The sequence below is a fragment of the Polyodon spathula genome, chromosome 4, assembly GCF_017654505.1.
Source record: "Polyodon spathula isolate WHYD16114869_AA chromosome 4, ASM1765450v1, whole genome shotgun sequence".
NCBI classification, from domain to species: Eukaryota; Metazoa; Chordata; class Actinopteri; order Acipenseriformes; family Polyodontidae; genus Polyodon; species Polyodon spathula.
Window position 1 is genome coordinate 9,376,426 of NC_054537.1, and position 17,194 is coordinate 9,393,619.

Sequence of the window (17,194 nt, forward strand, 5' to 3'; positions counted from 1 at the left end):
TCACAGATTCCTGCATATTCCAATACAATCTAAGCAATGACAAATGCAAAACTGTATTGATTATTATAGAATGATTTCCTATAAAAACCATTTACGTCTAATAGAGAGACTACAGTATACATTCTTTCAAACCTAAATATTAAAAATGACACATCGGTCTAAAACAAGTTATCAAAAATGTTAACAACATATATTATAATCTTTTGTTTGAGGTTAGAGTAAAAAAAAATAAAAATGAATGAGTACTCATCAAAAAAAAAAAAAAAAAGTGTGATTTATGACAAGATTATTGCTCAGCTGAGCAAGGTTTCCACTCTATCAATGTCATATGAAAACCACTCTTAACTTTCAATAGTGTCATATTCCCAGTATCCTTTTCTTTAGCTGACCTGCAACAAGTCTATCTTTCTCCGATTAGGGCACCTAATAGCATGCTAATTTCGAGCTAAACTGCTTGCACAGGGTTTGAAAACCATCAGTATTATATTGATATTCACTTACCACCGGTTGCCACAGTGATCTCACGAAGGAAATGTCCATAAAACGGAAAATCAAACGACAGATTCACTCTCTGCATGGAATTACAAAAGAATGCAGTCAGTTAAATGATTCTCAAGGAATAGAATAAACCAATAAAACCCACTCCTTTTGTTTCTCTAATACTTGTTTTCTTATTATCAGATTAAGAAATGTTTCATCATTACCAGTTCATGACAGTAAGAGGTTGCTTTTCATATTCCCTTCTGGAGGCATTAACCAACCTTATTTTAAATCAGCAGTTTCTGACAATTCTAACTAGTAGCTTTAGCATCACAACTGACAAACACCTCAATGAACTATTTGTTAGTGAAATGTATATACTAATATTTATTATAAAATATTTTATAGTCTCTTTGCCCCACTGTTTCATATTCAGTTACATATGATATCAAATATTTCATATTATATTTCTCAGTGATGGATTTATTAAACAATACAAACAGCTGATATTTTAAAATAAGTTGCTTATGAGGAATTCATATCAAGTTTAAGGCTCAGTATAACTGGGTCATTTGAGATATATTCAAAAGGAAATTGTTATGTAGTTAATATGTCATTACACAGGATTTTCTGACAGTAATAATGAAGTATTACCACCGTTTTGTTTGTGTTCATTATATTTTGCTAATAGTGTGATTCCAGTAACTATATGGTTTTATTTGTGTTTATATTTTTTGTTAGTAGTGTAATTCAGTTACAATATGGTTTTTGTTGCTTAGGCTATGTACTGTACATAACCTTCAGAAAACATAAATCACACAATACAGTATTTTAATCTCTTTAAACACACTGTCCTTATTTGTGAACTCAGAAGACATTGGTTTTCAGCAACTCCACATTTAAACAGGTACTGCATATAACCTGCTATTTTGAATGGAAATGTTACTTTCAACACAGACAAAGGGTCTATATTTTGGCTAATGTGTACAGTATGCTTTTTTTTACTTTTCTCAAAATCTAATTGGCCAGAAGCAACAAAACCAAATCTGTCACTGTAGATTAACAGGCTTACTAATGAAGCATGTGAAAACTCAACCAAACCAATGTGTGCATGTGTCAAGAGCAACCAAACTGGAAATGGACTTTTCTAAGGCCCCATTCTCATATGGCTGATATTCCGTTTCCCGATACGGTTCGTTTGAGTTTGGAACGTTTGCCCTTAAGTGTGAAAGCTCCAAACGTTCCCGGGAACGATTAAAACGAACCGTTCCAAGACCACGTGAAAGAGGTGCAGTTCGCTCATCTTTGATTCAGTGTGAAAGAAAAATGTTCTCAGTTCAGTTGCGAACGTCAAGCGTACCAAAGTGTCAATTTAGTTCAGTAACTGACGTAACTCAGTTGGAACTAAAACCAGAAGAATCTTGTATACAATAGTATTATTGCCATCATTGTAGCATACCTTGAAATTGAAAATGTCACCATGGAGACGAAGAAAAGCATTCAGTTGCCTCTTCTGCAGCTGCAGAAATATTGTACTTACGCTTTAGCTAACTGTGATATCGGATGGTAAACTTTAAAAGTTATTTTTTTAAAATTTTTTAAAAAAAGGCACATTTAAAACAATCGAGAATTAATAATATTTAACTATGTCATATATATTAGGCAGGCCTATATAAGAGATTTTTTTTTGTAGTCATGTAGTTTTGTAGTCATGCCAGTAGCTGAAAGACTACAAACTCCGGGTGAGCTTTTGTGCAAACAGCAGATCCCACAAGAAGATAGTCTGAACACGAAGTAGGCTATAATAATAATACAGGGTTTTATTTCATTCACGCGTCTTTCTTGCAGTGATTTCATTTGAATGGTAGTTTTACTTTAATTTGTAAATTCTGTGACGTGAATACATTTTAATTAAGATGCGTATTTGTCCCAGTGCTATAAAGAAAACAATTGCGTTGTGTTCGGTTTTGCCAAGATCGTAATATTGCTACTGCATCGTATAGATCAGCTGCATAATGACCTTTCTACCACAGAGTAGAATATGTTAAAAAAAATGCATGAGGTAAGTGGCTTGTGAACAGTAAGCGCAAAATGTTTTATTATTATATTAAATTATATTATATTAAATTAAGGCTGCCAAATGTTAAATTCATATGTTTTCACGTATCATGTATCAAACTGTACCGAGTTTTGTTTTATTTGATATTTATTAGCTATTAGCTGTTTTTATGTTCTCGGTACAATTGCCGAAGTGTAATGTGAAAGGGAAGTGTTCTCGGTACACCTGAAAATATGGAGGTGAACTCAGTACATTTCCAGGTGTACTCAGCACACATCCAGTGTGAAAGAGAAACAATGCGAGGAGGTTTCCACTTAGAAGCGCCAAGCACACTTGGTAAGTGTACCGTACTCGGTACACTTACAAGTGTTGCCAGTGTGAAAAGGGGGTAAATGAAAATTCATTACACCTGCTGCTGACAAGCAATCCTGGTCTGCTCCTTCAGATTTAAACTGCCCAGGACAGAGGAGACAATATTGTGAGGGAGTAATCTGAAAGACGCCAGAAATCTAAAAACATACTTAACCATAATTGTGTTTTTTTAAACTGTACTTTAGTTTTGGTAGAGCCTGCCTGCTGTGTGTGATTACCAGCTGTGGAAAATCAGCAGGTAGGTGTGTTCCAGTGGGGGGTCAGGTATAAAGAGGGCTTGTTTATTTTCCTCAGGGCTATGGTAACGCCAAGGACAACGGCTGAATATCGTCCACACTACCCAGACATGGAGACCTGGCTGTGTAATCCTCTGATCACCTTGAGAGTGACCCAGGATCAGAAGATAAAGAACGTGAACCTGCCGATGGCCCTACTAGTAGTCTGAGTCAGGGTTTGTTTATGATTGAACAGAAAAGATTAGTTCAGGGATTGTAGATCCCACTAATGTATAGTGAGCGAGGTGTATAAAGCAGGACCTCCATGGCTCCAGGAGTAGCGCACGCCGTTTTCACGGCACCTTTATCTTGATAGTTTTTTGTACTGTGTTTATTTTGTTTTTAATACAATGGACATATGTCCCCCGGGATGTAAATAAATCCTGTTCGCCTATGGGGCATATCAATTTCAACCTCTGTATCGATCTCCTGCCTGTCACTCAACAGCGAATACACGCATCCACATGCCAGCCGCCTGTCACAGTCGCACAATAACTTTGCAAAAATGTAACCCTACTACAGTGCTCCCCCTTTATAATGCTGTTGTCGGGAACCATAGGTAAGAGACTTAGACCAGGAATACAAGTGCTAGTGTAATGGCATTATGAGTCAAATGGGAGCCATGACTACACATAACCTGCCTTGTGGTCTAAAAGACAGCTTTCTAACAAGGGAGAGCTATATAACTATTTATAAGTAGGGAAGTATTTTTTTGTAAATGGATTATTTTCAGGGCTCTTCACAGTCTAAAAATAGGTATTACAAGAGGAAAGATAATATTTACTAAAAACAGAAAAATTAGCATTGCTACATTCCAAATTGATCATTTTATTATACAAAAAATGTTTCTAAATATTGAATTCCTTACTTGAAAAACACTAAATGCTAAATTGTAAATTATTTGGGGTTTTATGTGCACCTTTTAAAGACATTTTATTTTCACCATCAGGGAATTATCAAACAAACAACCAACAAAAAAACATTAATCAATGTAGAAATAACAACACACATGTGAAATGTCTCCTCCTTGTACTGGGCAGAGCGATCTTCAGCAGAAATATTTCTGATCTTTGATGCAGCTGGTGTCTTTTTCGTTTAACATTTTAAAGAAATCCTGCCACTCTGTGCATTGTGTTCAGTTATTTACCGGAAGCAAACCAAACCAGCTGCCAGGTTCCTCAATGCAGTGTAGCAGCTAGTGTGTCAATAAGGAAAATGTGTCCCAGGCTGGATGGTTTGACAGTTAATTCCAGGGTCAGTCGGAAGTCGGCCATCCAAAAAGGGGGTGAAGCCACAATACTAGAAGTCAGCACCTTACTGTGGTAGGCGATGTGTCAGTCACGGATTGGAGGAGACGTGATTGCACTCACTATCAAAGGGGGCGTGACTGAAGGTATATCAGGGAATGTGGCTGAGCGATCTGTTCCTTGTGTTACGGTTACGAGCGGACCAACAAGGCAAACCAGTGTATTAACCGTGAATGTTTGTTTGTTTTGTCAAGTCTAGTAATTGTTTTGTTTGTCACTGTTAGACAGATAAACTCCAGGAGCTGTAGCGAGATGCTAGTAATAAACCCAGACTACACTTCACCACTGTGTTGCACCACCTGCACCAAGAGCACTCATTTTGGACTTTGTGAACGTGCTGTGTTTGTTTTTATTTTGTGCCTTATTTTTTTGGGGACTGAAATCCGGTTTATGAATGGAGCGATACACATCTGTGTAAAGCCTGTTCTTTATTATTTAAGTGTTGGTTTTCACTGTGAACTCTCTTTGTGTGCTGGTTTCACTCTGAACTCTCTTTGTGTCCATTATCACTAAGCACCACATCACCTCTACACCGCCGCATTGTAAACCACTTGTGTCGTGAAAAAGAAATACAGCCTTAAATTACAAGGTTCAATGTCTTACACCCAAGATCAGGAATGGTTACTGGCCTGCTATGCTGAGTGGAGTTTTATTTTCATAGACTGCACTACCTGTCTGCCAATTTGAATTAATTTTGCTAGACCCTGGGAGACCTGTGGTATTTATTAATAATTGCTCAGTATTTCAATACAAATACACACCTTTTTCACATTGCAAATATTCCACTACTTTAGCAAAAGAAACAACATCCAAGGAAAACAAGTATTTTTATTTTTGAATTACTGTATTCGGACAAATATCTAAGATGGATTATCACATTGTAAATAATGTAATCTTTGAACAAAAACACATTGAGTCTGGCATGCGTTTTTCACTCTACAAGGCTTGTTCAGTACCTGTCACTTGTACATTGAAAGGCACCATATAGTAGTAGATAATATACACCAAACTTGTAAGCCGAGCATCTGTTTTTTTTTGGTTTTTTTTACATCTTAATCTGTAATTTACTTGCAAAGCAGCCAAATCCAATTGTATAGAAATGGGTCAAATGCTTTAATCTCTAAGTGGTTTGTGGAATGATTGCCAAATACAAGTTTGGTTTCCTTTATACACCAAGTCCCCCAGTACTGTACATGCAGGTCTGGGGAAAACTTGGGAAACATCCGCCTAAACCTGTTCATGAGAGACCGCTTCAGGAAAACTGTGGGTGGAAATATGCGACAAAATCTGTTCACCAGTAAGGTTCAATAGCATTCAAATCTGGTGACTTGGCAAGCCAGGGGTGGGATGAAATTTACAAAACCAATTAAAAACAACGTGTGCACTGAAACCATCTCTCGTTGACATTGCAGTACTGGTGCTTCATGGCAGGCCACAATTCCAGGAAGTGTTCTTCTGTTAACAAGTAGTGCTTTCTTGTCCTTCCAGTGAATTGTAGGACCCAGTCCATTAATGAAAAATGGATCCTAGGAATTTAAAGAACCTTCAGCCCCCTATCAAGCACACATGGATATATTCTTCCTTGAGATCCCAACACATAAACACTGCTAGTTGGAACCAAAGTTTGTCAGCCACCTGCGTCCACATTTCATGGTCCTTGCACCCCTGGAACAGTAAACATGCCGTTGTGTGGCATGTGGAATTCTGCACACACTGGTTGCTGTAATCCGTCTTCTGATAATTCATGTTAAAGCTCAGAGGTGATGGTCTTTCCAGTAGAATTGTGCTCAGACAACATTGTATTTAGGGTTGTATAGTAAAGCAGCTACCAAAAGAGTACCCAATAACAGCCCTTGACAGTGTGTTGTGCCTGCTGTGACAGAAACTGACTTGCAGCATAGAGATGCGGCTGTCATATATATCATATGTCTGACAGCATATTTACAACCTCAAGATACAAATGTGTAATATGTAGAGTCCTGTATTTAAGGTGAATAAGGGGGATCTTGTGCTGGACTGTCTGTACAACTAAGGGAACCCTGTTTTAGTAAGTAATCCCCCACCCCTCACCCCAATGCAGCACATCTAGAATTGAAAGAAATCCAAACTATACAGATACAAGCACAAGACTAATTTAGCATTCAGTGATACCAACCCTCACTCCATTAGTATGAAGAATACCCATTTATTGAGGTCCGTTTTGAACCTATATAATAGAAGAAAAAAAAAATACTTACCCTTAGTATTATTACACACAACATTCAAAAGCAATCACTGTGGTCCTGTAAGGGTTATGTATATGGTTATGTTATATGTGCTTTGCTGGGGCCTCGCTTGTTTTAGATTCCTAAAGTTCTGCACCTCAGCAGGCTATCAGAGAGAAGGGGAGCCGTGGATAAACAGAATCAAGTCTCAACTGGCAGCCTGTAAGAGTTGTTGAATGTTCTGTAAAGTGGGAGAAGCTTCACAGTGTTGTGTTCATTCGACCATACCAAATTCTCAATTCAACACAGAAGGCAGCTAGTTTCTTGGTTGAATGGGTATGAAGTCCAGGGGGGGGGGAGTTCTTATTTTGCAAGTTATTGGATCTCCATGTGCAATCACAGTGTGTGAAAACACTGAACCTGCTAAAGTGAAACTATTGTCTGTTTGATTATTTAATCCATGTATTCCTTTGTAGTTAATGACACACCCTCTGTGCTGAGGAATTTAAAAATGAGGATGACAGCATTCCTGCAGGGCAGCTCCTACTGAACTTCTTGTCTTAGAAAGGAATGTTTTGTTGGGATTCTAATAGCAAAAAACTAAACTGTTGTTATATAGTCTGCTTCCTTAATTGATTTAGTGTTAAATTATGATTTAGTATCTTCACATTTCTCATAGATCCCAAAGTGTGTTTTTTTAAAAAATTAGTTTAATGTCGCAAGTAATTGTCAAATAGAGTTTAATGCTGGTGTGCTGCAAACTGATAACTGTTAACTAAGCCATGGCATATACAATAATACAGACAATACATTAAACTGAAGTCTTACGGTATATGCCTTTAAGCAATTCTATGAGGTCTATCAACTGACCTTTAATTTAATCAATAACACACAGTCATCTGAAAACTGTTATTTCTTGTAGCCAGAGTTGTTTTGGAAGTTGTGCAGATATTATATATATATATATATATATATATATATATATATATATATATAATATATATATATATATATATATATATATATATATATATATATATGTATATATAATAGTACATTCCATTCAAATGGTTCTTGTCATCTAAGTAACCAATAACCAGATAGGAAATTCCAGAGGAATACAATTTCCAATGCCTGGTGACTGTTAGAGAATTGTCAAATTAATTGTCAAAATCTAAGTCAAATTACAGTAATTGGCAAGAATATTTTTCCCTAGACGACAAAACAGTGCAACATAATAGAGATTTAACTTGGTAGATCGAATGAAGCATGACTTAATTGTGCCTATTTGCGTCTCATATTTGTTCAACGGTTTATTACTTTGATTGTTCAAATATTTTGATAATTTATAATTTAGAGCACCCATCAGTGCTTAGATCTGGAACATAATTGCTGTTAACTGGACCAATGTATCAGTTTATATAATATAGTATATATATATTATATATAATATATATATATATATATAATATATATATTTTATATATATATATATTATATTTATATATATATATATACATCAACAGCAGGATATACAGTTAATTCAAAGGCAGTCTAGTTATAAATGCGAATGTTGCTGGGTATCATGGGTTTGTACTGCTCAACACAACACCTGGTATGTGGTACTGTAAATGATCCTTTAGTTAGCATATCTTTTGTTCCTGCCTATAAAAAGATCTACACAAATGCTTAATAACTAACGCTTGGTTTGCTAAACAATCTTTAAAATACAGCTATTTTGTTTTTACTTTTGGATTATTGTCAAGATCAGCTTTGACCTTATGCAACTGTTGAAGTTTGAGTTGTGGGTATTTTTTATTAATTTGATACTTTGTAGTACTACTTTGTTAAAATATAAAGGCAAATGCATGAAGTTATCTGATTTGCTAGAGTTCTTGAGGTGAATGCCAGTGAATGCCTGCTATTGTCAACATAAAGCCTCATCACGTTTATGGAATTTAATGCATTAATCTGCAACAACTACAGCCTAAATGCATTTGAAACTTAAAGCAATAATGTTGAATTACAAATCTAAGATGACTGTGACAGAATACAATTTTACTAAACTATTTTTTACAGCACCCTTTTGTACTAATGGTTCTAATACAAGCAGACACAAACAAAGATTGGCATTATCTATGACCTTTCTGAACACTAAACATTTTCATTACATTCATTCTTTCATTCATTCATTAGGTAAAACAATTTCAATGAAACCTTACCGCAGCTTGACGATGAGTATTTGATAAAATCCCATGAATCTTCACCTTGTCTTTGTCCATTTGATCAATGTTGACCCACAACTCTTTGCTTGTGGAATCGGATGGTCCAAATGTTTTAGATATGTAATAGCTGTGATCTGTGTCTTTCTGTAAATAAAAAAACAAAAAAACGCAAAGAAAATTTTTAATTGTTGTATCACTATAAAGTGTCTGTCGCTTCCTCGTACCCATCACAGATACAGGTCGGATTTATTAGAGAGTATAACATGGAATAATAATAAGCATGCATTGTTAAGTAGTACTGTTGAAAAGCTATCTGTACATTGATTCCTTTACAATGAATTTAACCTACTATAATAGTAACATATTACTACTATTTTATCTGACCACCAGCATACAATAATGTCTTGTAGAGCTTAGTTGACAGTAGACTATCAATGTAAGTTTTACTCAGAAAACTTCCAAACCAATTTTATAGATTACATTTCAGTAACCTACTGGGCTCTGTTTTAATGACTGAAGCTCGCTTTTAAACTGTTTGTCCATGTTTTAATACACAGGGCAGTTACAAAAAATTGAGTAGTGCATTTACACAAAAGTGTGTACTATACGTCTCAGGTTTTTCTGATCTTTTTTCTAACTCTCGTACAAGGCAGTGCACAGCGGTGAAGAATTATCTTATTTTAAAAAAACCGTTATACTGCAAAATATGTATATTAAAAAATTTCTTGAACTATGCAACTGTTTCAGAAATATTTCTATGAGGAAAGAATACAATACTTTGATCAAATGAGTCCTCCAGAAATACAGTTTTGGATGTATACAGTGTGGAAGCACGTTTCTGTCAAATCACAGATGGTATACACAGCTTAAACCAAAACAGGGTTTAAAAATTGCTTCACAATGCAGAAAATTGAACATGTCTTCTGCAATGAATGCAAGGCAATAAAATAATCCTACTTTGATTTTCTGCTTCAGAAAACTTCTGATACAGTATATCCTTCTGTGATACAAACACAAGGACAAGTTTAACAGAAACTAGAATACCAAGTTAAAATCTGGTTAGATTCTTTCTAATATGAAGGTGAACTTCATTCATGAACCATGACTGGAAATCCATTACCATTACTGATAAAGAAACGTACAGTTGGGGCCACTGGGATCCTTATCGAACATGAAGGAGAAGTTGCTTGTAATGCTACTTTGTTGCTCTGCTACTTAGTGGGAAAAGTTGAACAAAAAGAGAAATTGAAAAATCCTTGTGGTAAAGTGGCTAGCCATGCACAGGTGTAGTTGGTGCAGTGCTCAGGAATAACACACACAAGACAGTGGAAGTTCGATAAAACAGCTCCTTTATTTGGCTGGGTTGCATGCCAACAACACTTAAATAATTAAAGCACGGGCTTTTACACAGCCATGTGTAATGCTCCATTCAAAACAAGGGTTTCAGTCCCAAAATGATAAGACACTAATAATTAACACACAACACAGACACGGCCACTTCTCCCGACAGTGAGTGCTCTTGTGCAGGTGTGGTGAAAGCCAAACAGTTCGTGAAACAGTGGTGTAGTATAGTCCGGGTTTAGTGCTGGCTTGTAGCGACAGCTCCTAGCTACTGCTTAGCCATCTAACAAAGACAAATGACAAACAGATAGCAATTCAAACAAACAAAACATGAAACACTCACAATAATTAATTACGTCCGTTTCCTAAATAGGTTTAGTAACCACATCAAAGGAACAGATTACACCGTCACGTCCCCTAAAATACCCTTAGTCAAGGCCCCTCCGATAGCTAGTTCAATCATGCCTCACACATCGTTTACCTTACTAGGGCAATGACTTCTGGTACTGTGACTCTACCCCCTTACTGGATGGCTGGCTTCCGACTGACCCTGGAACGAACTGCCCAACCATCCAGTATACTCACTCCACAGACTTCACTGGACTTAGAAAAAAGTATGTTTCTAAAGAAAATAAGTGCCGGTACTATAACCTTAGTACATCTGGTTTGAATTTGAAGAACAGACGCAAGCATTTAAGATCTTAGGCATCACTAATTTCCTGTAATTGGCAAAAGCCTATCTAATTTACAATCTAACTCTGGAAAGTTTGAGCTGCACTATTAAGCAAATTGATTGCTTTCTAAGTGTGCTTGAAAAAGCACCTTGATACATGTGCAGCACTGCAACTTCAAGAATTAAGTGAATCAAAGTCTCCAACAGCAAACTCAACCAAGAGTAAACACCGTATTACTTCAATTTGGCGCCACCCTCGAATTAAAGACACTCTAATATTGACGCCGCAGTCATGTATCAACGTTATAATAGAGGCTGCACTCGAATAAACGCCGCTATCAATAAAGAAACATTAAGGTATTTTTTCGCCCCCTACTAAAAAAAACACCCACACAGTAAACAAATAAATGCACAATACTGATTATGTACATGTAACATCCCAAAGAGACGGGAGCCTCAGTCTGGCATGTAAATTAAAAACTAATGTACACACACATAGTAAGCACCTTTTATTTTATGGTAGTACAGTTCTGAAAGAAAATGCAAGATATACTACTTACAGAACAGCAGTCCTTCTGAAGTTCTTATAGGTGGTTTTGTTGTTTTGTTTTCAGTTCAATTGTAATTCCCTTACTCAATCCCATACAAATAAAAACAAATGTGCTTACTATGTAGGAGAAGATTTAGTTTCGGGTTCTCTTGCAGAGAAATTACAAACAAGCAAGTTACAGTGAGAAAAAAAAATAACAGAGTAGGATATATTGTCGTGTTTACAGAAATCAAGCTGATATTCTGAGGACATTTTTGGTGCAGAAAAACATCTACGCCACACTTTTGGACTTAACTACCACACAAGCATTGTCCTGCCCCATAACAACTAATACACACTCCTGATTCGCTGGTACAGTACTCCCTTGACCTTCCAACTCCCACTTAATAGGCTCTCGGTAACTGTAACCGACAAATGTACTGTAGTCAAAGTAGATTAGCCACACAAGCTGCTACATACAGGTAGGCTACAGTATGACAGAAAATAAGCAACCGCAATACTTCTAAAATGTTATAAATCATGTAATAAAATATTGAAGCATTTTAAAATCTTGGTATTATTAATAAAGGTTGCCCTCGTATAGCCCGCCCTCTCTTAAGCGCCGCAGTCATTTTTGATCAATTTAAAATAAATCCTGCAGCACCAAATTGATAAATATATATATGTGTGTGTGTGTGTGTGTGTGTGTGTGTGTGTGTGTGTTTGTTAATTATGGTTACTGTATTCTGTAAACTTCTTTTCAAGGATTTTGTCGACCATGCTGCTCAGTCAAATAAGTCAGTGTTATGTAAAAAAATAAAAGAACAATGTAGTGTTTTATCAAATGCCCTAAAAATTGATAGTACTGTAAGTGTGAAACAGCATTAGAGATGTCAGATCGAAGCGGGTGATTTTAGTCTGTCTGCCTCCTTCTCTCTCTTGCACTGACATTGCCCTGGAGAAAGCACCCATTTATGCACACTGCTGCTCTATCCTGCAAGCTGTCTGTAGCATCTGACTATTTACATTCCAAACCTACTTTAGTGGAGAGCTGCAGAAAGCTAGCTATCTTGTGCCAATGTTTCCCCTCTGTTGTGTCCCTTCGAAGACATGGTGAAGTAAGTAGATAATATAGTAATAAGTTCAGTTTTTTTGTTAATACTTATTTGTTTTACTATTGAAGGTTTTTGTTTGGCTTTTTTTTTCTTTACCAATAACAAATACAGTAATAGGGTCAGGTGGAATATATTAATCCTTAGAATGTCTTTTGTTTTAAAAACAATATGATATGTGTGTTTATGGAAAGGAGAGAATATGTTTGAATCCACCTTCTCTACTAACAACTGAAGGACTGCCTGAGCCTGCAGGCTCTTGGATTCCTAACTGTAAGATTTAATTCATGTCTTTGTAATTCAGTGTCAGAGTCTACAAATTAAGGAAAGGAAAAACATTAGAAAAATCCACACACACTTACTAACCACAAACAAAGATCAGCCAGGGGATGGACATAGATATTTCAATAAGCAGGATCCATGTCCAGCCATTAAGCTCTTCCCCACTGGAAAAGTGCCAGTACTTGAACACAAAGGAGCAAAAGAAAGTATCCATGTGTATCATCTTCAAAGACTGACTCCTAAACTTTTCCGACAGGAATATTTTTCTTTTATATAAGTTTTACTTTAAAACTCCTCTAAAAGACGTTGGGAGCCTCTGAGTGTTTCATTGAAGGGTTGGGCATTACAGAAACACATTTGAATTTTAATGGTTTTATAGCAAGGAAGACATAGAAGAAAGAAATAGGCAGCAGAAGCATTATAGAACTGAATGCTATGTTAAGGAAAACAAGCAGTGTTGATGACATGTATTTTCTTTTCATACATGTCATCAAGTCATGGGATTGTGCAGCAGTCTTCCATGAAAAATATCCCATGTAGTTACAGCATTCTGTGAAAATGATTATTTTAAATGGTGCATTGTTTATGAATCACCTTGCACGCAATTCAGGTGCGAATGCTCTATCAAATGCAGAACGAAATTTAAAAAACAGAATTCCTGGTCAATATTTTCCATTTGCCCATGATTCATAGACAGTACTCGCTTTTAATTTATGATAAAGCTAAGTCTGAAAATAAGACAAGACAGCAATACAAAACACACTAACTGTGTTGAACTGCATGAAACAACAGTTATATGTGTTATCAGGAATCAAAATAACATGTAAAGGCAAGAGTGAAGTATAAAAAAATGCAAGATACTATCTGAAATACATGGAAGTTTACAGCAACCAGAGCTATACGGAGAGGAAAACAACTCAATCAACTTAGCATGACAGCTGAAACCTTAACTCCCCATTCGATATGGGCAGCATATCAAAGGTAACAAACAGGCAGGCCCAATGGTGGTCCTGTGGCTTCAGGACCAAGTGTTTTTCAGTGGGATGCTCCCCCAGGACCAGACTCTTTTTGGCAGTAGTTGACTCTCTTCCTATAAAAAACCACAAAAAAATCTACTTTTTACAATAGCATCTTGGAAACTGTGTCCTTTTTTTCAGAACACTCTGGGGAACCTTATAAAAGTACTTCAGAAACCCTACAAACTTTTTTAATATATATCTATATATCTATCTCACTAAGACCTGTTGTGTCGAAACGCGTAGTTCTACTACCTTTTTGTTTGATTGCTCGGTTTAGTTAAAAACATGTTTTAACTAATAAAATTAAGAAAATATTTTTTAAAAGACCACAGTAAATCTTGTCTTGATTTTCAGTGTGTGCGACCAAATGGTCTTTTGGATCTATAAATCAAGGTTGGTGAACATTACTTCATCCGAGTGATCGCAATGGCATAATACATGTTTTATAAGTAATAATGGACACTACACTCAATTTATTTTCTCAAAAATAAATAGATATTCATTCCATTCCATTACAAGTAATAAGGAAAATACCTGATAGATTTAGTTAATGAAATAGTATATGCTTATATCCACTCATTTATTGATATTTATAAATGTTGTAAAAACATATATATGTATTAAATATATTGTCTCTGCCGAGCTGCTGTAAAATGCGTCCTCTCTTTAGACACTAAATGACCCTCTCAGTGACGTCACATGGAAAAAAAATATATATGAGGAAGTAAACGTCAGTCCCTCCCCTATCCATTGATATGTGTTCAAGACTGTACTGCACAGTATAGTAGCCTTGTAAGTCATCAAAACAAAGTGCTTTTTTTATTGTGTTTACATGATCACGGTCCTAGAAGCCCACTTCAGTATGATCGGATTAACACGATTCCAGTCCTTAAAGGGTTAAACAAACTTTTTTTTTCTTTTTTTTTTAATGCTTTCTTTGTTCCAAATAGAAAATTATTCACTGATGACACACAGGGTGGAAGGGAAGCTCACGTAGCTGGGAGAATACAAGTTGTCTAGTCTCAAATCCAAAAGAAACCACACATAAAAATGCTAGAACTGTGTCCAAGGTTCCTGGCTTTCAATAAGCTCTCACAGGAAACAAATACAGATCGATGCAGACACCGACACAAGAGTAATGCATTTGATCATTAAGGAGGAACAATTCATAAGTACCCTGGTATGTAACTGTGGAAGGGTGGTGGGTAATTCACTGACACAGGAGACAGAGAGGTGGATTTGGCAACACTGCACAGGTGCCCAGTTTTATTTTGGGTTGCTATTTTTCGTTTAGCCCGCAGATGGCGCTGTTGGTCCGTGGTCTGCTTACCAACTATGGTAAACAGAACCACAGGAACACCAAATAATGGTAAAACAGTTCAGGGTGCAAGCGCACTCGCAGGTGCTTCAAACAATAATTCAAGAATAGAAGGCGAAAAGAAAAAGGGAAAATAAAACAGTAACAAAACTACAAAGAAAAGGTGCTGCACTTTGCAGCGATATCGCAGTCGCCGCTGCCCGTGCGACCCGGATTACCGTCCTACACTGCCGGCTAACTAGCCTACTCAGCTATAATATTCAGGGGTCTGCCAAGGGTTCCCCGCCCTCACTGTCTCGCTCTGAAACTCAGTTTCGTTCTCTCCAACTGGTTCTCGGTCGTGGACCAGCGCTTCCGCACTCTGGGCGCGTTTAAAAGGGCAGACCTGAGGAAACAGCAGAGCATTATTTTATTGGGCTAACAATCTCCCAAGACTCGCCTCTCAGCCATTCAGAGAGGGGGAAAGTCCACACACCCACTTTCCCACCTCCCCGTGTCACTGCCATGACTCACAGGCGGTTGTTGGACGACTGCCGCCCTCTTCCTGCAGCCCTGTGAACACACCAGCAGAGTCAGCACAGATCTATATATCAGTTTAGCATGTACATACTGTATGTTGACATCTAGTCAGTAATGCTAAAGTCATGCTAAAACTTGGTGAGCCCAAGTTTAGTTCAAAGTCTACATGATGCATTTTATAAACTGATTACATGCATATTATAATTCTGTAGCGAAATACTATCTTAGGCTGTCCAGGTAATTTACACACTCAATATGACTACAATTTATTTGGTTGGGCTTAATATGAAGGAGGGTACAACGTGTTGATATATGTAAATAACATTCAATGTGCTGTGAAAAAGACAGTTGCCTTTCAACTGTTATAACAACAAGTTATAAGTAATGGTGTATTCACAATGCAGAATTGAATACTGTAGCCAATCTAGACTTTGGCACTATTCTGTGTGACAAAGGATAACAGTGTGGCACCAATGAGACCACTTTAAACAACAACACAAACATTAAAAAAAAAAAAAAAAAAAAGATTTGCAGCCAAGGAGCAAAGCAAGGTTTCCTTTCTGGTGAACTTGACATGTAATTACTGCTCAAATGCATCCAGAACTGTGAGTGGACACTTCAAAAGCAACCCTACTTGTTCAGACCCCAATTTTAACATATTATTAAAAGTATTGTAAAATGAAGAGCTTGAAATGAAACAACATTTCTTCTTTGCCCTACTTTTTATTTGTCACAGTTTAATGACTGATTGCTCCAGTCCGACAGACGCACATGTCAAGTGTGGAATGAGCTTAGTCTGTTCGAGCCCAGGCTCTACTGCATGAGATTATTTATCACAAAACCGGCAGCCTTGGCAAAATAAAAACAATGAGTGCTGGGGAGGGAGGGGGGAACATTTGGTTGTTCCTGCCAAGTTGAATATGCGTCTGTATTCCCACACTCTACCTGGCATTTGGTTATGTCCTTGATTGTTAGAACAACTCAAATACTTTAATCTCTGGTATGGGGAGATTGTTTTTCTAAATCTGATTCCAATTTCAGATTCTTAAATAACGTATCCACTAGATTGGTTGAAACATTGGTCACGCTTTTAAAAAGGGGAGGCACAGACCAGAAAGAAAAAAAAACCTAATTAGCAAAAATTATTCAGTTCCTTGAAGCTGAAGTCCATCTCCGACTGATTCCACTGCATGGAATTTTAATGAACCGTGCAGACTGAAAAGTGTCATGAAGTAAATGCGTCTGGGGATACATTTTTTTTTTTTTATAAAGGCCTCTTAAAGAACCTCCCCACACACCCATTTCTTAACTAAAAAAGTTTAATCTCTTCCTAACCTTTACAAATGAAAAAAAGGATAGGAAATGTTTATTTTTTTTCTTATATATATATATATTATATATATTATATATATATATATCATATATATACACACACACACACACACACATACACACACACACACTCACTATAGATTTTTT

The 17,194-nt window shown here is 36.6% G+C and overlaps 1 protein-coding gene across 1 annotated transcript in view; it reads right to left on the bottom strand.

Annotated features, from left to right (window-relative positions):
• Positions 1-17,194, bottom strand: part of LOC121314143 (plexin domain-containing protein 2-like) — a 144,715-nt gene that overhangs the window by 67,010 nt on the left and 60,511 nt on the right. The window contains exons 3-4 of the mRNA XM_041247117.1: positions 8,920-9,066; positions 502-571 (exon numbers count right to left, since the gene is read on the bottom strand). Of these exons, the coding sequence (XP_041103051.1) occupies positions 502-571; positions 8,920-9,066 (217 nt within the window). The remainder of the gene's footprint in view (positions 1-501; positions 572-8,919; positions 9,067-17,194) is intronic.